This window comes from Rhagoletis pomonella, unplaced genomic scaffold (genome assembly GCF_013731165.1).
Source record: "Rhagoletis pomonella isolate Grant_MI unplaced genomic scaffold, Rhpom_1.0 Rhpom_scaffold_00011, whole genome shotgun sequence".
NCBI classification, from domain to species: domain Eukaryota; kingdom Metazoa; phylum Arthropoda; class Insecta; order Diptera; family Tephritidae; genus Rhagoletis; species Rhagoletis pomonella.
In genome coordinates this window covers 18119553-18146668 of record NW_023458565.1, presented here as the reverse complement: position 1 = coordinate 18146668, position 27116 = coordinate 18119553, and the positions used below count along the sequence as shown (strand labels likewise).

General features: G+C 33.7%; 1 protein-coding gene across 5 annotated transcripts in view; it reads right to left on the bottom strand.

Annotated features, from left to right (window-relative positions):
* The window catches only part of LOC118746768 (transmembrane protein 184B-like), a 798314-nt gene that overhangs the window by 750112 nt on the left and 21086 nt on the right, over positions 1-27116 (bottom strand). For 2 of the 5 annotated variants that reach the window (XR_004993886.1, XM_036480679.1), the window contains exons 2-8: positions 15979-16246; positions 15718-15883; positions 15375-15633; positions 15133-15302; positions 14896-15062; positions 12977-13051; positions 12826-12910 (exon numbers count right to left, since the gene is read on the bottom strand). Coding sequence is in view for 3 of the 5 variants with exons in the window: in XM_036480679.1 (XP_036336572.1) it covers positions 12826-12910; positions 12977-13051; positions 14896-15062; positions 15133-15302; positions 15375-15633; positions 15718-15883; positions 15979-16245 (1189 nt within the window). In the remaining 2 variants the exon portion in view is untranslated. Of the gene's footprint in view, positions 1-5677; positions 7000-10856; positions 12184-12825; positions 12911-12976; positions 13052-14895; positions 15063-15132; positions 15303-15374; positions 15634-15717; positions 15884-15978; positions 16247-27116 lie in introns of those variants that run through there. The other 3 variants (XR_004993887.1, XM_036480678.1, XM_036480680.1) reach the window with 3 other exon arrangements.

Sequence of the window (27116 nt, the reverse complement as noted above, 5' to 3'; positions counted from 1 at the left end):
TAAATAAGCGTTTTTTGTTGCAAGCCGGTACGACGTCCATAACAAGTGGCCTAAAGGGGCTATACAATTGGGTCAGCATTGGGGACATTATTAATGATATGAAGGATCGAACAAGCGAGCGCACTGAGAGTATTCTTAATTTACTTTCGTTTTACTTAAGAATGGATAGTTGAAAACTTGAATAGTGCTACGTTTTAGTCAAGAATTGCTCTTATTTTTAATACTGGGATATTTTAGATTTTCATGCATGCTTATGCTATGTATACGCACGTATGCGTACATACATATGTCTATACAAGCATTCAGTTAATGGAAAATCGCTTTGAATGGATAATAACCGCAAGGCAAATGTGTGTGGCGATTACATCCTCTACCCGCTACTTCTCCCGTAATCGTCCGCTTGTCCTTTTTTGGGTGCACATACATACGTACTTGCTCACCCATTTAGTTTACAATTGTATGTACATTGTACATATGTATGTACATTACATTCCTCCCGCTCTTATACAGCCTCACACTTGCCTACTACATCCTTGGCAAATAAACCGAGTTGACCAGCCATTTCGAGTTGTTGGTCGTAGTGACGATTGGCATGGTGATATATTGAAAAATAATTACTGGCAATTGTATGCTTGTCAGTTGACTTCCGCGTTGTGGAATATTCAGCGAGATTATTGACATAACATATCGACATACATACTGACATACATATGTATGTATATACACAGTGGTTTTTTGTATAAATAAATACGTAGTATATACAATGTAAATACAGGGACGTATTCATATACATATTTACATATTATTTGTATGATTTAAAATATTAATTTTCATAGAAAGTGCTAATGGAAATTCAAGAAGTAACCCTTTTAGGATTTTGTTCTAAAAAAAATGTATTTGAAGGGAGGATAAATTTTAAAGCCTACTTGAGAAACCGGCACTAGATTAATTCATACACGAGTATTTATATATCTTAGGGTTGCAACTCAAAATGGAGGATGGATTTTTAAAAAATTTATGTTAAAATCAATATCAAATCATTTTTAAACGTTTGACATTTGAGAAAGGGCTTTGATTTAAAATTATTCTCAAATGTATATCAAACCTAATTGTTTGCTGGGTAGTTGATTTTTTCCCCAAATCTGTTATTATTTTTTTAGACATGTTATACATTTTTTATACAAAGTTGTTTACAGGAAAGAATTAATCAGTTTATTTTAAGTTTTAACGTAATTAAATTCATTTTCCTGCAATTAACTGAAATGGGAGTGTAAAAAGTGGACGCGACCATTTCCAACTATGATTTAAATGAATTTACATAAATATATTGGTCAACAATAAAATAAATTACTGAAGCATCAAGTAATACATTTTAACTCATTCAGCAGCATAACAATGTGGCATTTATGTAAAATACATACTTATAAAAGATAATTAAATCGGTTAATGCTTAACAAAAATCATTGATTACAGTGTGCGTCAACAGTTTGTCGTTAAATCTACGAATATGCGATCACTGAATGCAATCGCAGCCCTGATTATGAAGTGAAAGTGGAAGATACGAGTATTTTCAATTTGGTTTAGTCGGACTTCTGGGAAATTGGAGTTGGTCGACTATACTCAATTTCTCCCCTTAAAGCACTCGTCTGCGAACCCTGAGCAGGATGAGCAACCTTCTTCCAAATAACAAAAAAAAACAAATGTGCTCCATCCAACGTTGACTACCAACAGTTACGGAATAAGGGCAGCGATTTATGGATATATGTACACTTGGAATATCCGGGAAGGTGCCTCTCTGAAGCAGCGGGATGTCCTAGAAAAGTATAACGCAAACGCGGAAATGTAGGTAGACATGGTCCCCGAAAACTTGTCTCCGGGTTAACTACCAGCGTCGAACGAATCTCCGCAGTCTCCCTCAAAGCTAGGTTAGGTTAGGTAGAACTGGCTGGCTATTAAAGGCCTCACATAGATAGATATTTTCGTACATTGTGTTACCACACCAGGTGACACCTTCTTAGCGAATTTTATGATTTTGTAGAACCCGTCTTTTGTTGCTTGCTCTAGGCTAGTAAGAAAGCCTTCCCTTAACGGAGTTCAGGAGTAAATTGCCAGCTCTTGACAATAGCACAATATGTGCTATACCGTTTCTTTTCAATTTCGCACTTCCTACAGTTATCACCACACGGCAAAGCCATTTTTTGTTGATTGGCTATCGACATATATAGTTAGAAATAAAATAGTAGTTGTTGAGCTCTGCCGCTTTCATTACCGCCGCGACTTCCGCCTGGTAGATGCTGCAGTAGTTTGGTAGTTTGACGACTTATAGACACCTGCTCATATATCTTCTGTCATTCTGTGAATCCGATTCCCTGCTCCTTGCAGACCCTTACATCATCCATCCTCCTCAACTGACTTTCCCCAAATTGTAGACACGGGATAATATAGTCTATGTGTCTATGCATCTACGGGAGAGAAGAACTATGAGACCAAAGAGCTATTCTACGATCCCATCTAGGAAGCATATGAGCGGTGCGCACGATGTCAAAATATTGATTGGAGCCTTAAATGCTCGCGTGGACAAAGAACGCATATTTGGTCCAATAGTCGGGAACTTAAGCTTCAAGCAAGAAAGAGCCAGCGTACATATCAATATCTAGAAGCTGCACTGAGTAATTTCGCTCTCGGCCCTCAATGATGTTTAAACAATCAGCTCCTACGTATTTTCCAGAAGGAGTACAAAAGCCAGGCAGAAATTCGTGAGTGTAGAACTGAGATAATAGTTTCGAGTCCGGAGCTGGTTTCTGCCGAGACGAAGATGGAAATCTGGTAACATAAGATGGAAGAAGAGGAACCTAAGCAAATGTATAGGAACAAAGTTCCCGTCCATCTACTCGCTATTAATCTATTAAGCTGATGTGATTAATACAAGACCGAGGATTCGGAGTCTTAGTATATTTTGCCAAATCCACAAGAAATGGTATCCTGCTTTTTATGCCAATTAACGAAAAATAAAACTTCTTTACATTGCATACAAGGTTCTATCAGCGGTTTTGTGCGAAAGACTGCAGCCCTTCTTGAACTAACGGATTGTAGTATACCAGTGTGGCTTCAGGCCTTGGAAATCCACCGTTGCCCAGATATTCGCAATGAGTCTAATTCTGAAAGAGAAATTAGATATCTAAATGGACACCCACCATTGGGATTTCGTCTTCTAAAGATTCAGCATTAACACCACCTATAATGCCAGCCTGGAAATCAAGTGAAAAATAACTCTATCCAGCAGGTGCGACTATTCCAATGACATCACGTGATCGGCAGGATTTGAAGAAGACGGTCTAACGTGCACTGGCTTGGATCTACCGTTCGCATTAATGATGATGCTTCAGTGAAGCGACATTTTTACTTAGCGTCTTCGGCTACTTTCTTGGTTCCGCAGAAAGCAATAGAGGGTGTGCCGATCCTCCTCTCTTGGATCTTTTCCAAGGTAAGGCAAATGGTAGATTGTGGACTTCAGCCCTTTAAACCAAGAGCTCGATAAGACGTTATGCGCGACGTTTTAGAGGCCCATGTTGGTTGGCGCCTATGGCATATGGTTTCAGTGTTGTTACCATTCAACAGGGTCAGGAAGTGTTCCCTCCACAAGTTAAGAATGTTCTGGACATCGGTCACTTGGTTACCGTGTTTGTAATTGCATCGTCGTGGTCTTAAAACCTTCCATAAATCGCTTGACTTTTTTATAAAATGGTAGGTGGTTCTTCCTTTAGCCCAGCTTTCAAGCTCTTCACATACACATCTTCCCGCATCTCTTTTTATTTCGGAAAATAGGACTCGCTTTCCTCTTCGGCATTGTAGTCTGCCTGCATACATATATCAGTTAGTTGAAAAGTGATCTCTCAAAGGACTCGCTTTCCTCTTCGGCATTGTAGTCTGCCTGCATACAAATATCGGTTAGTTGAGGAGTGCTCTCTCAGAGCAGGTGTGAGAGTCGAGTGGCAAAGACGCTCGGCATCCTGTTTTGATTGCATCATTTCGTCGTTGACCGTTCCTTGTATTGCCGCGCGAACACATTTTTTTCTACACAGAGGCGTGTGCTTATCTTAGCTGACACAAGATAGTCGCCCAAGTCGGGGTCCAGAATACTGGAATCGTGCCTTCTATATATGTATCACAAAATGATCGATGTACAAAATTCTCGTTTTACGATCTGGAGACATCCATGTAAATTGGGCACTTAGTTTAGTTATGCTACAACATAGTACTCCAGACTATCAAGTTTCGGGCGCCGGAAGTCGATTAGCCTCAGTCCTTTATCAAATGTGTGCGGGAGCGCGGACGGAAGTATGTATATATAGGAATTGAGAATAGTACAGCAAGTGTAACTGCACAACCAGAACCTCATATGCCCCATTGCGTTTAATTTTGGGACTTAAAAATTTTTTTAAGTGACAATTAAAAAAAGTTTGTAATAAAACGATTTACTGCGTTTTTAAGCGCCATACTTTTACATGCGTAGCAATGGTTAATTTTTTTAGTCAGGCTCATTCGAAAGAGCGATCTTTCCGCTATAATGAGGGTATTTTTATTTATTTTATATAACGTTCTGTTATGAAATATAAAGGTTTACATCGAAGAACCTCGAGAAAATTTCTTATCTCCAGACACGTATTTAAAAACTGCCAATTTACAAACCACTTGCCGACCCCTGAAATGCAGCAAATTTTGATTATGTGTTCGTTTTGAAAACATATTGAAACCAGGCTTGAAAAGCCGCATGATCTTAGTAGTAGTGAGTGAGTGAAGGTGCTAAATACTACTATATAAAACGCTAATTGACGAGGTTCCAGAAAATTCAAAACTTCTTTTTTAAGAAATAATAGCTCCCGTTTCTTTACAACTTTATGCGAATTTGTGGTTAATACTACAAAAACAAAAGGTCGTTGTTTTGAAAATTCTGACGACTGGTTTAAAAGATATAATCTTTTTGTACTGCAAAATTTTATTCGGCCCAAACCTTACATCAAATTAGTCAGGGAATAAAAACCCGCATGGTCCAAAAAGCTTACTGAAAAAGGTTTCCGGCATTGCTCAAAAATATATACAGTCCATTTGCAAAAATAGTCCTTTACTGTAAGCTCATATCTTCAGCACCACTTAAGCTAAGGCAATGTTTTGTTGTTTTCGAGTATCTAATAAAAAGCTAATGTGCATTGGAGCGCGAAAGCTATAATTTGAAGTGCATGGTCAGCTGCTTATCCTCCTTCTTCATATAATGTAGCTTATAAACAAAATTTTTTGAATGCGCATTTGCAATAACTTCAAAATGAGACTTTCTTCTCATACAAGTGCAAGTCCTAAAATTGTCACAAACTTTTCTAGAAGATTCTTTGATACAAAAATATTGCGGAACAAATGTTAAGTAATATTCTGCTGAAATCCACAATAAAATCTTTGTTTTGTTAACTTTAGTTATAAAACTGCCACACCCATTTCAAGGGGTTTGTCGCCTTATCCGAAAATCTCCCCTAACAAACATTTTTACTGGATGGGTATACCGGAGTCCGTAATAAAATTTAAATTTTTGCAGAAAACGTGTTTTGACACCTTGCGACATATACTCGTATACACATTAAAGTGGACCAATTTTTATATGGGGGAAAAAAATTTTCATTTCAGCAAGTTTTTATTTTACATTTCAGTGCTTTATTTAAGTTTTCCAAAGATCTTATATCTAACTAACTTTTGCATTACCCTTCTTAAGCTTACAAATCATCTCTAATCGCAACACTTCGCCTTCAATTACATATTTTTTTTTGTAATACAATCCTACATATTTTGCTTAAAAATCTAATGCAAAGCATATATGTATGTATGTTGTAGATTTTTATTTTCATTTGCAATTTATTTATTTTAAAATATACAATACACTCACACACGACCACCAAACGACGGATTCATGTGATACATATATATATCTACATACATACATACAATGTTATAATAATATTTATAATAATTATAATGTTAATAAAAAACGATTTTTTGGACATTGGCTGGTTTTGCTTTAGAGAAGCTTTCCATGTTTACTTTAAAAGATTCCATATTTTGCTAGCGTTATTGTACGTATGTATTATTACCTACTTTTTGTTTTTAATGAAAACAATCGGAGACGATTCAGTTCTGCTTTAAGCAATAAATTGAACGAACGAATAATTAATAAAAAAATAAAATAAAATAAAAGACAACAATATGATAAAATATGTATGAAATCTACTAATTAGCACCTTAACTATTTTTTGACATTTTGATTGAATTATGCTTTTTGTATAATATTAATTGATTTGTACTGCTAATATACATACTTTTTTAAAAAATAAAAAAATTAAACAAATAATAATTAAATAACTTTAAAATAATTTTTAAACTATATGTATGTATACGCACGTTTTTTTTATTAAACCACTTGTGCCATTTTTTTTAATAAACTACCGTCTTCATGACGATGCGGCTATTAGCTACAGATGTTAAACAAAAACAAAACACAGCAAATTAAAATCACCAACACCCGTACGTCCAAAAAATTAACAATTTTTGTTTCAGTGTAATATGAGTGAGTTTTTGTTTTTGTTCTTTAAGTATTAAAAAGTGCTTTTAGGGCGGCACGCTTCCTCTGCTCACTCCTGCTTCTCCTCTTCCTCACTTCCAGCGTCTCTGTCTCTGCTGCTATCTACTGATACTCGTCATCGCTGCTCAGCAGCATTGTCTTCTCATTGTAGTTCTGGCTAATGGTGGCTACTCGTTGACCACCTGGCATGAATTTCCTTTGATTACCCAATGTTTTCGAAGCAACACAACTGGCCGCACTACCGCCAGGTGTACCTGTACTGACATTGCCCATGCTACCCATTGTACCGCTGTTGCCTTGATTGTTGCCATGATGTGTTGCACTGGGCTCATCAGGATCGTAGGAGGAGACACGTATGCCACGTGAATTTTTACCACCTAAATGAGAGTAGGAAAATGCTCATAGCAGCTAAAATATATTATAGGTATGCAAATGATTGCGAAAGTTGGAAAACGTAACGGAACACAACAACAATTTATGATGGATGGTATAAATTTTTTAAAATGCTTATAGCGCCATGCTTTAAAAATAATAAACAAAAGCTATTAATTTAAGAGAAATCAAAAACTAAGAGTTTGTAATTTATTATTATTCGGTAATCGATTTTTTAGATTTATGATGTTTCATAATACATACATTTATTATATCCCTATTCTTGTTTTTCCAACTTCTTTCTATTGATATTTTCGTGTTTGTATTATTTTTCTTCTCCTTTTGCCTAATCTAGTTTTTCTTATTATTCATTCTTTTCTAAATTATCTTCTTATTCTTTTCCTCGGCTTCTTCTTCTTCGTCGTCATCCTCTTCTTCTTTCTTCTTCTCCCTCTTCTTCTTCTTCCCCCTCTTCTCCTTCTTCTCACTCTTCTTCTTCTCCCTCTTCTTCTTCTTCTTCTTCTTCTCCCTCTTCTTCTTCTTCTCCTTCTTCTTCTTCCTCTTCTTCTTTTTCTCCCTCTTCTTCTTCTTCTTCCGCCTCTTCTTCGTCCCATTCTTCTTCTTTCTTCTTCTGCTTTTCCCTATTTTTCTTCTTCTTCCTATTCTTCTTCTTCATCTTCTTCTTCCTATTCTTTTTCTTCATCTTCTTCCTCTGCTTCTTCTTCATCTTCTTTTTCATCATCTCTTCTCTTTCATCATCTCTTCTTCTTCATCATCTCTTCTTCTCCATCTTCTTATTCTTCTTATTTTTCTTATTCTCCTTTTTAATCTTTTGCTTCTCCTTTTTAATCTTTTGCTTCTCCTTCCTTATCTTTTTTCTTCTTGTTCTTCTTCCTCTTTTTTCTTCTTCTTGTTAATCTTCCTCTTTTTGTCTTCTTCTTGTTCATCCTCATATTTTTTTCTTCTTCTTCTTGTTCTACTTCCTCTTCTTATATATCTCTTCTTCCTCCTCTTCTTAATTATATACTTCTTCGCCTTTTTTATCATCTTATTTATTCTTTTTCATTTCCTGCTTCCTCATCAAATTTTTCTTTTTATTATTCTTTCTCTTAGCTATGTACATATTTTGTTCTTACTTTTATTATTCGTATTCTTATTCCTATTTTTCTTCGCCTTTTTCTCCTTTTATTTTTTTTTTTTCTTTGTCTCCTTATTCTTCTTTTCTACACATATTTTCTCTTCTGATTTTTTGCATTCTAGCAAAGCACTTTTTTTTTGGTACCCATCGGACAGCGAATAAAGAAATTATAGATAAAAACGAACTAGGAGTCGAAAATAATTGTATACTCTGAAATCTTTCCTAGTGAGTAGTTTCATTTTGTAACAGCAAACGAATTCCAGTACTTGGCCAGATATAAATCTGGTTCGTTCCGGTTACCTAGACTTTCTCTTTTGCTGGTTATCTACGGAAATGTATTCTAAGTGGAAACTTTTAATAATGATATTATTGGAGCTCTCCTTATCATTTTTGCCAAAATCGCGGGAGAAACAGAAGAATGAAGTGGCTACCACATACTACTTGGTTGTAAATATGTCAAACCATGTAAAAAAAATAAAATTTCTTAAAATAAATTGTTACAAACATATGTATGTATGTAACTAAAACAAAATATCGCTAGCTTATAGTGAAAAATTGCTATGGCCACTTTTTCAAAAAAAAAAATCTAATTTGATGCAAGAAGCAAGAATACTTAAAGGAGCATCGTGTTCTAAGAGATCGAACTACCTATTTTTTAATTCCTAAAGAATATAAACAACTTTTTATTAACATTGTAGAATTTGATTTGTTTGGAGAACGCGCAAACTTGTATTAAAATTTTAGTTTGAGTTTGAAAGGCTTTTTTTCTCTCCTATACAATTTTATAAACTGGACTTGGCAACTTTTCACTCTAAGCTAGCAAGAGATTAAGTTTCCACATACAGTAAAAAATACACTTTTACTTAAGCACACATTTTTATTTAAAACTTTCTAATCAAATTTCATACAATATTTATGTTTTAAATTATACATATTTTTTTTAAGTATAAACTTCCATTCATTGTAGCAAATAATTTTTAGTACATTTCAATATGCATAAAATTTTCACATGCGCATTGTAAATATTTATATAAGGCTATCACATAAAAAGCTCAAAAAAAAATTGTAGTAGGTATGAGTGAAAAACAAAACACAGTACATAAGTAAAATAAATTGCAAAAGCATTCAATTAAATTCATGAAATATACGTGAGAAAAAAAATTGGATTTGGCTCTCTTTATTTTTCTACATACACTGCCGGCAAAAAGTATTGGCACAGCGAATTTTGTGAAAAACTCGCGAAAATTCAGCAAATTTTAATCAGATTTTTTAGATTTTTTTTAGTATGCAGATTTGTAGCCCAATCAATTTTATTATAATAAAGTACAAGCTTTTAGTAGCTAGGAATTACCGTTGATTTATGGCAGTTTTTTTCACGCAGTCTCTTCCATACCTTCAACAAAAAAAAATCTTAAAAATCAAAGCGATTTTTGACTAACTCCGAAATTGCATTTTTTTAATAGAATTTAATGGGCTACAACACTCCAAAAAATCTGATTAAAAAGCTGAAAATTTGCATGAAAATTTATTGGTTTTTCGCGAGATTTGCACAAAGTTTAGAAATTATATTTTTATATTTTTTGTTGTCGAATGAACCATATTTAAAAAAATTATCAGAAAAATAATAGAAAGAAATTGGTGCATATATTGTGAACAATTCGCTGTGCCAATACTTTTTGTCGGCAGTGTATATATTTTTGTTTTGTGTTTTGGTTGAGAAATTAATAAGCATTGAAATAAATTGAATGGCAAAAAAAAATTAAAATTTAGGTTATCTTGCATAAGATAAGAATAATAAGAAGCTTTTCTTCAGAGCAAAATGGAAATTGAAGGACTTAAAAAAAATGTCACAAATTAAAATAAACCATCTTGAATGTGCATACGGGCGTTTCCAGCGGAAGGTCTATAGCGAAAAAAATAAAAGTCATATATCGAACTTATTTATGAGCCAATTTTGCTGGTTTTATAATATATACCTCGTTATGTAAGCAAAAACGTTTTTGCGAAAAATGGTCTCGCTAGGTGGCGCCAGGATCGAGAGATTTTGAAAAGATATTACTACAAATAATTCTATACGTTGCCCAATTCGCTGAGTTTTGCAATTTTGTAATCGAAGTCAATACCCACTTATTATTTTTTGTAATGTCACGCCAGCGCATATGTCGGCTTATATCCTCTTCAATCTCTACAATCAATTGTTGCCACTTTTCACTGAATAAAGAAAGAGCTACTTAATTACTATGAACCTTGAACAACCTTTCCAAAATTTCGACTTTTTCATTCTATTTTTAAACATTTTGTCATCTAAATGTTACGTCACGTCAGATTGGAAATGCCCATATGTATGTGTATATATCTACTGAATACATTTGAACTTCATCATTCATAAGATTTCTAAAATGCAGCTGCTGGTAGAAATTCAAAAAAAAAATAAATAAATAAATTTCGAAAAAGCGCATAAGAACCATAAGTCAAAAAATTTCCTAAGTAACGACTGCCTTTTAATTTGTGTTAGAAAAAAATAAAAATATTGCTTCTAAACTAAAACTAGAAAATGCGTAAAATGCAAGTGTTTTCATTTTAAAGAGCAACACGCAGCGATTCTAATTTCGTAAATGGAGAACCCAGATAGAAATACCGAGTTTCGTATTATATTTGCGTCGATAGCTCATGACGCCAAGTTTTCAAAAGCAATAATGTCTTTCCAAAATTGTAGAGCAATACAATTTTTAGTGCAGCTTTATTATTTACCGAACACAGCAAACTCAAAAAAATTAAATAAAAAATGCAAAAATATAAACAACGGTGTAAAAGTTGTTACGTACTGGAAACAATAATCTGTACTATCATTTGTATTTTTTTACTTTGTAAAAATTAAAAAAGTATCTTGAGCTTTACAAATAATATATTTTAAAATAGAAAATTTGTACAAAAATAGTTCCAAACGCAATAAATATTCAATATGTCGCTTGATCCATGCTTGAAAAATTAACCAGTTAAATTTGGGTACCCAAGAACCTCAGTAACGCTCCCCAAATAATAGTATTACTAGGTTTTATATGTGTAAAATGTCGTTTTCTTCCTATTTTGGACAGTCACTAAGTACTTTTTTGCCTAAAGATAGATGGGCATTTTATTAAAAAAAAAAGTGGTTTATATCTACATAAAATGTGTGTAAGATGGTATATAAAGAATTAAAAAAAAATAAGCTAACTAGCAGGTTAAGAGACGACGAAATTCTCTAAAAATGTTTTACATATGTTGTGCCAGTAAAGAAGAATTTTAATAAATATATTACGCCTAGGGTTCCTTTTGTTTGAGTAGACCAGCCCAAACACTCCATTGTGCTAAAAGGTTTGGCTTGGCGTCCTTCGAAGGCATTGTTATGTGAGCAAATATGGACATTTGAAGCATATGGAATGTGTTTGGACAAAATTTTGGTTTATTTTGCAATAAAAATCTTAAAAGTTGTTAGCCAAAAATGCTTGTTTGCGCAGGTGTATATTGAGCTAGTAAATAGACGCTTTTGTGCTTTGCTACAGATTATAATCAGCACACGTAAAAACTTATAACATTAAAAAAAAAGAAAAACACAAACAATAGGGCTTTTGCAATATAGACATTCATGTATGTGTGTATGTGCTATTCTTCATATAAACTTAAGAGCTATGCAATGTTTCACTTAAAAATTTTCATTTTTATCATAAACAGCGTTTAAGACGGTTTTGTTTTGCAATTCATATAGGTATGTATGTATAAATATGTAGGTAGTATATGTGTTTATAACTATTATAAGGCAATTTTGGTATGCGAAAAGCACTTCGTAAAGGCATTTTCTAAACGCAACAGCACTATAGAAAAAATATCGTTTTAGAATTCATATCGTTTCATATCTTATTAGGTATGTTAAGTACTTTTATCCTCTTTCAATGCGCTCTCTTCTCTCTCTATTTCTCACAACATTAAATGTCTTCGTCTCGGCACATTCATTATTAGCAGAACGAATGTCATGCATTTTAAAGTTTCTCATAACGTTGAGACGAGGTAACTTCTGTAAAAAGAATAGAAGAGAAAAGAAACAAATTTGAAGAAAAACCTAAGATGGTAGCGAAAACAAATATTTTCAAAAAAAAAATAAATGCACTAAACGCAAATTCAACCGAAACCAAATTAAAAGAAATGGAAACAAAAAAAAATATTGTACGTAAAACGAAACGCATTAGATGGGTATGCAACGATTACGAGTGCCATTTGAAATAATATACATACAGATGTTTAGGTGGAGTGTAATTAGAAAGAAGGAAGAAGGAAATATAGTTTGAATACAGGGTTTTCAACGCCCAATACCTAAATGCTAACAACTAACCAGAAAGTGGGCGATTGGTAAAAAAAAAGCGATTATGAAAAAGAGCAAGGTTTGAGCAGTTTTTTATAGTGGTTAATGAATTTATAGACAGCATGAATTTATAATAGCGGTGGTTAGCGACTTGCATTGATCGGGCAATATTTATGTATGATAATGAGTGCTGTTAAATGTTTCAGTTTTTTTTAGTGTTTACATAGCAATACAATAATAAATTAATTACAGGCGCAATACATAAATATTTTAAAGCCACATGAAACATGCATACAAATGCATACGTATGTATATGAATAGTATGGTATTCAAGAAAACAAAACAAAAGCGACTTACCGGAACTGTATTGCGTATATTGTTGGTATTGTGGATGAAAATTGTGTATAGCATCTGTCATAATATCCTTGGGATTCATTGTTTCCTGCAAACACAATAAAATGTATTAATTTAATCACTTTAAAGATATATCCATCAGTTTTTGATATACTTTAAGACTGCTTGAAATCGATTGCATTGTTACAGAGCGACCTTGACCATCGGCAATACAGCTGCGCGCATATACCTGAAATTAGATGAGGAAGAAAATTGTTATTTGAAATTTGAAAGAAATACTTTAAAATTTCTTCAACAAAACATCAAAAATAAGAAATTATCTTAATATAAAAAAATCCCGTGTCACTGTATTCGTTTACGCTTATCTCCGAAGCTAATTCATTGAAATTTTGTGGGTGTGTATGGTTGGTTCCAACTTAAAAGATAGGATACACTACACGCGGGAAGATATTCGCGCTCTAAGTGACATAAATACACTGGTTTTGAGATTCCTACTTAGTTTTAAAATTATGTACTTTTAGCTCCGACAATAATCTTCATTCCCGTTAAACTCAAACACTCCTCCTGCAATGGCTTTTCGAAATTCTTCAGTTTGCCAGGCTTGCTGAAATAACTTGTTTTAGCACGTGTGACAGTACTTTTAGCCTAAAGTAGGCTTATAATTGTAAATTCGTTGCAAAGTAACCAGGGGCCAAAAATAAGGGGCTCAAGGCCGGAGTTAAAAAAAAATCACAGTCGATACTTCGACTGTGGGGCTATTCAGCGATATTGGAGTCGAAGTATTGAAAACATTTTAATAGCTGACTTTTGTAGATCTGTTTGTATTAAATAAACGTAGCATTGTGATCATTAAAAATTTATGCAAAATATTTCTATATTAAAGTACCTACTTTTAAATACAGTGTGGCCACATAATTTGGGACTCTACTGCTTTACTAGGTTGACCATTTATTTATAATAATTTTTTTTTTTTTAATTGCGTTTATACCGAAAACTATGTAAATCAAAGTTTCAAACCTTAAACAAGATTTATAAAAATTCGCCGCATTTCAAAAAAATTGCCCTAAAATTTTCACTTTTTTTCAGAATTTTGGTAATGCAGTTTTGTATGTTAGTCCATTCAATTTTAGTATAATACTATGCAAGAGAAAATGAACCGTCAGCAAAAAAAAAATCTCAAAAATCAACGCGATTTTTTTCTAGAAGTTCAGGTTAAAAAGTTGAAAATTTCTATGACCATTTTTAAAAATTTGGCGAAATTGAGTTTTTAGTTGCAGGGTGTCCGTTGTGGTATAAACTATATTTTTGTAAAAAAAAATTATTAAAATTAAAGAAAAAATAGCCAACACTTGTAAACAGTAGTGTCCGTAAATATGTGGCCATTATAATTGCTAATTTTACGGGCAACTTTGCAAACATGTTTCCCCCTATAAACGTTGACAGCGCTCACTCTTCGATTACCATACAGGCCATTAGTTAATTAGCATAAAATAAAACATTTGCTTTCGATATTTACCAATAACGCTTATGGCTGTTAAAAAAATAAACAATAATAGTGCAAATATCGCCAAGATATAAAGATATCATGCGAAAAGCGCACACAAATGTTAAAGAATAATGGAAATCAAAAGCAAATAAAAGAAGAAAAAATACTACTAAATACGCGCCACGCTCCAATGCCTATCTACATTTCGCTTCGCCCATAAACACTCAATTTCAATTTATGTGCAACCTCCACTTTCAATTTTCACTCTACGCTAGTCTACATTCAGACTTCACACTTTCTACATGCTGAGCTAGTAACAGCTGTACATCAGCCAACATTTGTAATCTTCGAAGTGTTAATTGCTTGCGAAATATTATTATTATTTTACGTTTATCTTATCAATGGCAATAATACATGCGTACATACGTATGTTGAGCGAGCAAATGACTGGCAAATGTTAACGCTGAAATATTTAGTTATAAGTATAGTTGAACTATGTCGGTATTACTCATGATTGTAACCAACTATTTTACAAAGAAAACTAATTATTCAAATAAGTGAAGTAAATATATGTTGGTTTTGCTCACCTGATAGGGGAAGGCATAGCGTAACGCAATCGCAGCAAATAGCATTTCAATGCAAATGAAAAAGTTCTGATAGCCCGCCGAGACAGTACCAGCTGAGGTGTGAGTGCCAGCACTGTCGACGATCGGCGAGATGACTTTGGCCTTCTCCAAAATGGCCAACATCACACCTGGCGAGAGGCAAAAGCAAATAATTAGTAAACAAAAAACAAAAGGCAACAATGATTTCAGATGACTCACCTTGCCAAAATGATAAGAAGATAATCGATTTGATTGTACAAAACTTCAGCACAGGCTCAAAGGGTGTTAACAAATCACGCGTAGCAAAATAGAATAAGTACAAGCCGTAGAGGGCAAGAGTAACGGATATATTGTAGATGACAGTAATGTAAATATAACCACCATTGGCGCTGTAGAATATATCGTAGTTTAGCAATTGACTGCACAGTCACGAATTTCAATAAGTAAATAGAAAAATTTACCTCCAATCACCATCATGATAGTGGCCAAAAGCTTGCAGGAATATAATAATAAACGCCACAAGCGGCTTCACCAAGCAGAATTGCAATGTAGCCTGCTTGCAGAAGCGTAGGAAGCCGATGGTATATGTTTTACCTCTTAGGCAGCAAGTGCCATAAAGACACGAGCTTTTAATGGGTTTGCCACGTATCTCGGACATAATGTTGCCCTCGCCACCGAGGTACTCGTAGCATAGCGACAGGAAACTGTAGATGACAAAAGCTAGAAGAATGAAGAAAAACGAGAAATATTTCATATACATTCTAATTTCATGTAAAAATAGCAAACGCACCGCTGCAGACTTACCTTCATAGCAATCACGTACGGTAAAGAAATACACGTACACATTATCTGAATTGAAGAAAAATAAACTGATCCACGAGTATGTCGCATACATGGGCACAATAAATAGGATACGTACTATCCAACGTTGCTCCTGTGGATTTGTATACCAACGCAGGTGTTGATAAATCTATTTGTTAAAGAAACGTTTAGAGCAACAGGAAGGCATACAGGTTATAAGTTAAGCAAACCAGTTAATAGGTTAAGTCAAATAGTATTGCCCACCTGTTGGCATGTGATAAAGAGTGCCGCCCACACGAATACAGTCGCAAGTCCTTGAGCGGTCTTTGTTTGCAGGAAGATACCATCACCGACGTGACTGAGCGGATCAATGGGCGACGACATTGGTTTGGCTTGTACAATAAAATTCGGTTTTAAAGTTGTCGATTCGGTCATCATCGATGCGACGGCTGCAGCTGCGGCTGCTGCTGTGCCATTCGGGTCAATGAAGCTGGCTGGACTGGGCGCTGTGCTACTCACAACGCTGCTCATACTGTGAGTGGAACAATAAATCAGCGGTTAATGAAGGGAAGTTAGGTGATGCCGGAAAAGAGAAAGAAAAAACGTAAGTTGATTAGTAAGTTTTCATCAATGAGTAAGTATTTCAATTTATATTTATTCTGCTGCAAACTTTGTTGTTTTGGTGCAATCGATAGCTAAATAATACTGTATTATACTACATAGATTTCATATCCCACTGGGAAAGTAGGTAAACACCTTACAAGGTAATCAATGTTTTCTTTCAGCTTTTAGTACCAAAATTGTCATCATGACCAACTTCATCTATTAGTAAACCACAAATTGAATACCACCGATGACGCCTTACATTGTAGGTTGCAAAATACCATGCCGCCGAAGTTATTTCCGAGCGCCTGCTTTACACACATGTCTAATACCAAATGTACATTATAAATTTCTACTTCCAACAGGGCGGCCACGCCTTTGTTAGAGTAAGAGAGATTCGGCAGGAAAGTGGCAAGGACCGCCAAAGGAAGTGTAAGTTGTTGGTAAGGCATTACTAAGTGATCCTATTTCCTATGGGTGTTGTACGATTAACACATAGATTTCGGAATTTTACATTCTATGTTTGGTTGGTACATGTATAATTTGTGCCGTCGTTTAATCGGTTGAAAGAGTATTTGCACCCGACCCATAGGACCAGAGCCTTTCCTTGCTATAAGACGACATACTATCAGGGAAGAATTCAGAGCAGATGAGCAGTAATTTATAAGATGTAATGTAGGCCAGCAGTTTATAGGATCTCCTAAGGCTAGGCACATTTACTCTCCACAACCCCTGTAATTGGAGCTTTAGGACTAGGCGAGGTCTTGTGATGAGATTTGAGAGCACAATAGCCCAAAATTCGTAGTACAGTTCGTCCGTTATAGCTATCTAAAGGGTGACCCATAATTTACGCAAGAACGTAAATGTGAATGCCGTCATAGGACCATTCTTTTTTTAAATCAAGAAAATTTCTACGAAAGTGCGTGTTTTCCAGTAAAGCCGCTATTCTTTTTGATTTAATTATATAGTTTTTGTGAAAATATGCGTTTAGGAGAAGATTCCACATCTTCTGAACAAGGTAAAGAAGAAACCTAGCTGATTTTTAGCTCAAAAGGTAAAATCAGAAACAGGATCCACAAACGCAGTGTTTGAAAATTAAAATTGCATATAAAAGTTGAATTTTGAGTTCAACTTAAACTTTGTAATGTAATGCCTGGTTTTCATTAGGCCAAATTTGATGTCAAATTTTGTCAAAATAATGAAAACAGGTAGTCATCTGGCCTCATTTGCGTTTGTTGTCATATATCACGAGGCACGGTCATATGAAATGACAGCTCAGTAAAAACTGCCCTTAAAATTCTGATCCCCCAAACGAAGGCTTAAAAACGCATTATTTGGTGCTCTTACGCCAAGGAGTCCATTTAAGAAAGAACGTCTGATTGAATGAAAAATTAAATTGCGCTTAAAACCGAGCTTCACAAGTAAAAAGTTATCTGCTTACCTAAAAACAGCATGCAATGAAATAAAAAAAATGCGTTTTTGGTTCTTGCAGGCTTGGAAATGGATTCCTTGATGTAAGAACAGCAAAAATATGCGTTTAAAACTTTTTAAAACCGCATTTCATAATAAATCAGGTAAAAAAAATAAATAAAAATTAAAACCTATTTTTGAAGGTCAAGGAAATTCTTTTATTCAACGTAAAATTTTTCCTGAATTCTCTATCTGAAAAGCTTTTAATGTCGTTACATTTAGTTATATCGCTATCACTGCTCCTTCTCGAAATATTTGATTTTGTCGCTTTTTTTCTAAAATAGAATACAGTGCGACGTTTTGGATTTCCCTTACACCTTCGACGGAATGAAAAATTGTGTGTAAATAATAAAAAAAGCAAAGAAGGCAGAAAATATTGGAATAAAAACTTTGAAGCAAAGATGTGCGAAGAATTCCATGTATAAAATCCATAAATTCTTAAGGGTGAGACAGCTCTGGCCAAGAGTATATAAACGTATAAATGCGTTATCTAATTGAACAAGGTGAAGCGATAGTTATTCCAAAACATCTTCTACACTTTTTTACGGATCGCGGGGAATTTGTTTTTCTAGATTCAAAAAAGAAAAATTATTTTGAAACCACCGATATTTTACCTCGCACATGCCACAGCTTTAAAGAGTTTTAAAAGTTGCTAGGTCACTTTAATTTTACCATATTTCTTTTCTTAGAATATTTAAACTATATATGTATGTATTTACTTATAACTAGTATAGACACAATCTATACAATCGTGTGACCCAACAATCGAATGTCAACGTCAAATCTCCTTTATATTAACACTAAACTGTCAGATTTATTTACTACTCGAAACAAATATTTACATATAATTTCTGATTAACAAGAAGCGAATACCGTTTCGTCAGAAAACAGTATTTACTTATTTGCTTATAATCTACATTTTACAAATCGTAATACTTTGATAAGATTGTCGTAAACTCAAAGTAACTGCAAAAATAGTTGTGCTCGATAAGAACACCAGCCAACCAGTGTTGCCGCAACACTTTTTTATTTTTTACCAAAATCACCAAAAAAAAGTTACCAAGTTCAACAAAAAAACTACCAAACTTCACATTTCAAACTTTGTGCAAAAATGATAAAAAATCTACAAAGTTTTATCTAAATTTTCAACCTTTTATTCAGAAAAAAACGATTGCGCGTCGTTTCAAAAACGCACTAATAATGGTATATTTTGCATTTATATATACATCTCCAGCTATATAGGGTTTATGCCATGAAACGACCGATCTGATCATTGACAGTGTCATTAATGCGGTTCATTGCAACAGAGGACTATAAAAGCATAAACAGACGGCAGCGTTGATCCGGATCAACTCGGGAATTAACTGCAGTTGATCCAGACTAAGTCCGAGTTAATCCGGATCAACGCTGCCGTCTGTTTAAGCTTTAAGGCGCATAATTTCCCGTAGATGGGATGTCCTTCGGTTATCATTCGATTTGGCACCAGTGGACTCTTTTATGAGGCTACTCAGATAGCCTCTTTGGAGCACTTTAAAAACAACATTTATTGTCCACGATCACACAAAATCTTCCGGGAAAGGACACGGTAGATATAGCAATAGCCACTTTCAAGCAGTTTGAGATCACACCATTCTAGTAACCAAGGAACGCTGCAATAACTTTTCGCCTTGCAAAACTTTTTGGATTACCTGGTATTTCTTGCCACTCCCTAATGTGGAATCATAACCTGTATTGACCTATGTGACATGTAGGACCAAATCGAAAAAGTTACCAATTTGCCAAATTACCAAATTTGATAAATGAAGAAAAAAGATTACCAATTTTGGTTAAAAATTACCAAAGTGGCAACGCTGCAGCCAACAATCTCTCCTAAAGAGAAGAAGAAGCATGGTGGAATAATAACAAGGCGTTGTCAGTAGCGACGTGTTTGTTGTAATTTTGACAAGATCGGCATGCTTATTTTCAGTGCTGCCGATCTTAATTTTTATACTACTATTCGTTGGAAAATAGTATCTAAAATAGTGCATTTTAGTAATTCGTTTTATCGCGATTTTTAAAGAACTTGTTGTCTTCAGAACGATATTAATATTTAAAATTGTTGGATTTGTATAATTTTTGCCCTAAAAATGTAAAAAAAAAATAAAAGATATCGTGGTTATCAATGGAAAAGGACGCACACAAAAATCATATGGAAAGGCGTTTTTTTATATTAAATAACTTTTGCTGCATTGTCATAATATCAAGCCAAATGGACTACTGACACACTAGAATAGAGTGGCAGCATGGTTAAATTGCGCTTATATTTTTGATATTTATGTGTTTTAAAAAATCATTTCAGCCTTATAGGAAATTGTCATATTTTACGGCCTTTACTTTTTTACAAGTTACAATATATGTCCAAGCTGTAAGGAGCTGCCGATACCAACCTACATTCAGGCTTATAAGCCTGTAGTTACACATTTTTCTACATTTAATTTGAAATAGTATCAACCAACGGATTAAAAGTTGTAAATAGCCAGTACTTTTTCTACTACTTTAAAATGCGTGACCGGAATAGACCTGCCGAAAAAGTGAGGTTAAGTTACTGACAACACCTTGGCAAAAAAGTGAACGAACAGTAAATTGGAAAAAACAGGAAGAATACACACCAGCTGACTTTGTTTATGTTTTATTTGTAAACAAACTGAAATTCATGTTGCCGCCATGGAAGAAAAAAAGAAAGTGCGCGTTCAATGTTCGGCAGGAAGTAAAAACTAGTTAGCACTATCATAAAGTCACATATTTAGCAGGCAGCCAAAACTTGTAAAAATTAGGAAAAACTCTTTGACATTTTTGTGTTTTCGAACGCAACTAATAGCAACGTTAAGTCAACACAAATAAAGTATAAAAAATATAATTATGCAAACTTACACAGAGAATACACTTTTTAGGTTTTACACTATAACACATACTATGTACATATATCGTTAAGTAGACCATTAAACGTTGCAGTGTAGCAAGATAAAAATTAAATTATAGTCACAAGCACTCTCATTCACACATTTATGCACTCGTGTATTCTCCACACTCACTCACGCACGCATTAATGTCGTTTGCATTTAGTAATTTCATCATCTCGTTAATGTCATTTTTGAATGTTGAAAATGACAGGGAAAAATGCCATAAAAGCTTGGAGATACATGGATGCAACTCTTTCACTAAACGGCGATAATACATACATACATACATATGTATCTACTCGCATGAACACCTTCTTGTTGTTTGTCACCTTCCAGCTGGGTTTGATCTGGGTCAAGCTTAAGGTTGGCGCATATTGAGCGTATCATGAAAATTCCGGGTTATGAGGGGTTATAAGGCGAGAAAGTAGAGAAATGTGTGTGTGTAAATTTCAAAAATGACGGTAAACTATTAGATCATCGTAAATATAAAAAAAACGGAAAAGCAAGCGCTGATGTAGAAGAAAAGAAATACATATAAAAAATTTCGAATAGACACTGTATATATACCACGCGGATTTCTCATTTGTAAGTATATCGATAATATGTCAATTATTAATCGCGTGAAAATGACACTATAATGGCGCAGGTATAATGAAAGGCAAACAGGACATTAACAGACATGCAAAAACAATTCAGCTACATTTGAAAATATTGAGTGAAATAGCGGTGTTCAAATAAATACAGAGGAAGTAATCTATTATTATGGTAGCCTATTAGCTAATGAGGGAAAAATATTGCGGGGGATTGGAGCGGGAAGAAAACACCTTGTCCTTAAATGGTCAGGGTCACTAGACCATACAAATGTACGTACATATATGTATATACGATGCACATAAGTATGTACTTTTACAAATTCTGCAACGTACGTTCTCATGCATTATTAATTGAAATACTTAACATACATACATACAGAGCATATCAGGCGAAAGGCTTCGCTGGGCCTTTATGCATGTGCATTAGACTGCATCACTCCCCATACAAAAAAAAAAAAAATCCGTACTGTTTTTCTTTCCACTGGAATTATAAGAGTTATAACCCAACGTTTACTTTTTACGTTGCCTGATAACTGTTATGCGGGAGAAATATGTTTTCCGTCGCCAATAAGAGTTATTTCCCAACGTTTATATTTTACGATGCTTGATAACAGTTATTACCCAACGTTTACTTTTACGTTGTCTCGTCTTTTATTTTCATCATTTTTATCCTTTTCTCTATCTCCGTTTTCGTCAATATTCTTATCTTAAAACGTTTATCAGAAAAACGTAAAAAAACAAAAGTTGGATTATAACAGTTATCAAACAACGTAAAAAATAACTCTTATCAGCGAAATAAAATATATTTTTCATCTAATAACTGTTATGAAAGAGCGTTTTCGTTAAATTTCAGTATTCGGGCACTGTTTTCAATTAGTAAATTCGAGATAGCACGTTTTTTGGGCCCTGATAAAATCTATTATATTTTAAGACTTGCGCCAAAATATTTGTAAAAAATAGATATATTACACTTACGTGAGCTGGACCGATTTGAAAATGCCTCCAAAAATGGAGTTTTTTATGAATAAAAGTAGTTTCTTAAAAGTATTTTTTAAAAAAATCGCCGCAGATGACAAACAGTTTAAGCTTAAACAAATTTCCATAAAAACATTAAAAAAAAAATTTTAACGGAATTAGTATAATGAGATTTTTGATGCTGTTTTTTAACTTTCTTCAAAGATTGGTTTAAGAAAAACTTGAATAACTCAGCCAAAACTTTACCGATTTAGACTTATGTGGTATCATTGGAAAGGTATTTTCTCACTCTTTTTATTTTTTGCAAATTAACTCATTCACCTAACAATTTATACAAGCAAATATCAACACATCTTAGTTCGACTTGGAATCACGCTCGTTCATCTTACTCTCTCCTCAACACTTTGAATGAGTTTATTTGGAAAGAAATATAAGTAATGAGAAAATAGCTTACCAATGAACTTTGAAAAAAAAAATGTTCATCAAAAATTTGTTTAGGTATTTGTATGCAAATTTTTAAAGCTTAAACTGTTTTGTCAACTGAGGGCAATTTTTTTCAAAAAATAGTTCAAGAAACTATTTTTATTCATAGCAAACTTCCTTTTTGGAGATATCTTTAAATAGGTCCAGCTCACGCATGTAAACCTTAATATTTTTCCGAAATATTTTGACGCAAGTCTTAAAATATAAAAAATTTTCTAATCCCAGCGAAAAACCCGAACTTTTTTTTGATGATGCAGTCTAATGTTCATACGTATCTACTCAGTGATACGAATACCTAATTGCGTGGCAAAAATCTAACAATCCACGCACAGACAATAATATTTGCTAAGAGAAAATAAGGGAAAATACAACCATAACAGGTTAAGCCTCGTTTTAAAAATGTGTAGGTAAGTACATTAGGGTGGTCCAAAAATGCACGTGAAAAATTAAAGTTGGACTCCCAATAATAATACCCAATTGTTTATTTAACCAATTTTTCATCGCAACAACAATTTATAGGTCCACCAAAAACTCACAAAAACCCCGAAAAATGCAATGGGGGGATGAGCAAAAATCGTTAGTATTAAAAAATGGTTAAATAAAAAATTGGGTATTATTATCGAAAGTCTCCTGAAGAAAAATAATTCTATACCATTTACCATTGAACGACCTCTAAATATTTTTTGATTTCAAAATTAAAAATAGGGGTCTACTTTTTTCGATATAGAACCATCCTAGGGGGTGAGAGCATTACAATTCCGACTCTACTCTTTGTGGACCACCCTAATGTACATACATACATATTTAATTTAAATTTTTTCCAAATGCTCTCAGAGGTATTTTAAGACAAAATCTATAACCTCCAGGTATCTAAATATTCTATTTGCTAAGCAGAAGCACGTTTGCGTCAATGTATTTTTTCTTACGCCAATGAGCTGCGTTGCAACAAATTTAATGCTGAATAGCGCTGGCGCAAAATGAAATATTTATTTTAATTATTTAAATGGGTTTTGTCCCTCTTTTATGAGGCATTATAATAACGATTAATTAGTCACATAAATTTAATCGTCATTGGCATTTGTTTATTTAGCGTAACTCATCTTCTTACCATTTTTTTCTGGCAGGCTTTAGCTGTGTCTTTGGTTAGAGAATTGATATTTTTGGTTTAGTATATTGGTGTACGGGTAGATAAAAGGAAATGCCAAAAACAGGGTATTTCAGCTGTAGGCATTGTTTGACAATCAGCTGATAGTATTTTTACTTAGGAGGCTGTTCGATGATCTTTACCTGCGGTACAACAAAATTTTACCCTGATATTTGGTGCTTTCCAGATAAAATTACAGCGAAACCCGAAAATAAAAAGTTATTTTAGTTGGTACGACTTTGACTAAAAAGCGACAATGAATACGACTATAATCTGTATAATCAATCGAAAGCCATTAGCATTGTAATTGATATCGATTAACCTGGCACTGTGCTAAAAACAAAGGTAGTAAATGACAATGATATTGATATTGACATGGATAACAACAACCTTAGCCATAAGCTATATACATATGTATGTATGTATATCATTAAATGCAAAATGGAAAAATAAAAAAATTATTGATATGTTTATGGATACCATTTTATATGCCAATCATTTTATTTATCGATATTTTATGTTTCTATAATTTTGGCTATCGATAATTTTATTTATCGATCATTTTATCTATCGCTAAATCTACATTTCGATAATTTTATATTTCGATAGTTTTATATATCGCTAATTTTATTTATCGATCATATAACTATCGTTAATTTTATATTTCCATAATTTTAAATTTTCATATTTTTATATATCGATAATTTGACATATGCATTTATATATACAGTAACTCAAACAAGTGACCAATAATGTCATATAATGTTTCAAAGTTTATACAAAATTTAGGAAAATTCAACAATTTTCATCAAAATTTCAAACTTTTTAATCTGACTTTATTTTAATGAATATGGCAAATATGGCATATGAAATGCCCAAAAACGTGAAATTTAAAATAATATTGAAATCAGTACTTCTCAGGTCAAAACGTATGCAGAGTAGAGATGCCAGATCGAAATAAAAAAAAATCGATTTTTGGATCGATCGGAAAAATAAAAGTGAATTCCCAAGATCGATTCATATATTTGCTCAAATAACGTTCTTTACTTAATTTTTACAAAGAAACAAAACACGGCGATCTGACCAAACTAATATTGTAATTTTTAAAGCATACATACATACATCTTTCATAACGGTTTAATATCCTAATTTATTCAAAAGCTATCAAGTAGCTAACAATTCGTAAATTCTTTGAAAAGAAACAAGTGATTTTGAAGCAAAGAAGTAATTTTTAAGCAAAAAAAAAACCGACTTCAATTCTCATATAAAAATTTAAGAGTACCGTTAATTTCTTCATTATCCATTGATCGTATGGAACCACCTCTGAGGTAGCACCTTTCCTTTAAGGAAAAAGTTAGATAAAGCGGTTAACGTGGTCAAACGTTTTTTCTTTTTTTTTTTTGTTTTCGCTAACTCTATATTTACCCTTTTTAGAAAAGATTTTCTGTAAAACGGAATACGTACTCAAATTTTTTCTAAAAGCAGTAATTAAGGAGTGCACAATTTTTATGAAAATTTGCAGAAAGTTTGGAATTCCTGTTTTAATTTAATTTCATATAGAGTTATTTCGAAGAGATAAACCGTAGATCGATATGCATCAATTGAGGAAAAATCGAATGTCGATTCTCAAATTTTTTTAATCGATCCACGGATCGAATCGGACCTAAAAAATCGAATTTGATGCGCTTGATTATTCGATCTTCGATTTAAAAACAGCATCTATAATGCAGAGTGAGGCTTATATTACATTTACATTGAGCCCAAATGCGTCATTTGGGCGAGAAACCTCAAATGCGAGGCCAAATCACGCATTTCTCCATACAAATTCACATTTCCAGAATAACGCATTTCGACGCATTTACACAAAATCACGAAACAAATGCGTTCCAATTGCCGTACTATTTTATTGAACGCACTCAGAAACAAAAGTTCCACAAAAGCTTTGGTTTGTCTTTGACATTTGGAATTTTTCAAACACAAAACAAACACAACGAAATAAATAAATCTTTGAAATTTGTGTGTAAAAATTGTTAATTTATACAAGAGCTTTACACATTTTTAGTTTAATCAAAGAATAATTGCCTTTTTGTGTCCAAAAAGCGTTAACAATATAATAAATGTAGTGTTTGTTTACATACATTTTGTTTTTGTCTTCCCTTTTCATTTGATGAGAAGTCAAAGCAAATGCGGATCAAGCAGTGTAAACACCTTCAAATGACTGATTTCAAATCACGCATTTTGGTCCAATGTAAATGTAATATTACGTTGGACTACTGAAACAAAATCATCCGCAAGAAGATTTTCTTTCAATTTCACTTTGGCATCCAGTGATGAGCGATTACTTAAACGAAACTGTAGGAGTGTTTACGCAGACGAACTAGTAATTTTTGTTGTTGAAAAATTCGGCAATACTGTCGCAGACGTTATAATTATAACTGAGCTGCCAATGAGGGCGTCAGTATAAACCCGCCAAAAGCTGTGCGCTACCATTTGGTTCGATTGTCCTTGGAGAGACGGTGTTTGAATAGTCTGATGAAGTGAAATATTTCCATTTTGGTTGGTGTTGCTGTATTTGTAACGAATTTCCGTCATCGCTTGTCAAATTTACTTCGGAGACAAAACTGGTTCGCCTTTATTAGGGACTAAGTTAGAACTTCGTAAAGTTTTCGTAAAGCCCCCCGAGCCATATGGATCTATAAAAGACTTTTTGATCGAATCTGTTCATGTGGGACTGCATTTTTAGGACTCTGTTTGTCTTTTTCCAGACTTACAGCTGGCGAGCTCATTAGCCAGTACGCACTCAAAAGCAATAGGGGCGTATTAAAATTACAAAAATCTTAATAACTGGCGGTTAAAGAGATGGAGGACCATTCAATGGATCAACGAAAGCAAAAGTATATTGTTTGGGAACAAAGACGATATATCTTAAGATAAGAAATGTCTGAACAACAAGTAAAATAGCCGGCGATTTTCAGTCAAAGATTTGAAACCTGAAGGTTCCGGAATAAAGACATGGATGCGGTCGATAATATGGAAAGTGAATTAAAAATAATAATAAAGGCAAATATTTCATTAAAGATATTGATAAAAAAAATCCCGCAAATCAGTGCCGGCCACACGAATACTAAAACATCGGCACAAGTGTGTGTGCCAAGCGCGTGAGAAGCGAAGCATTGCCGTAAATCATATTGATAA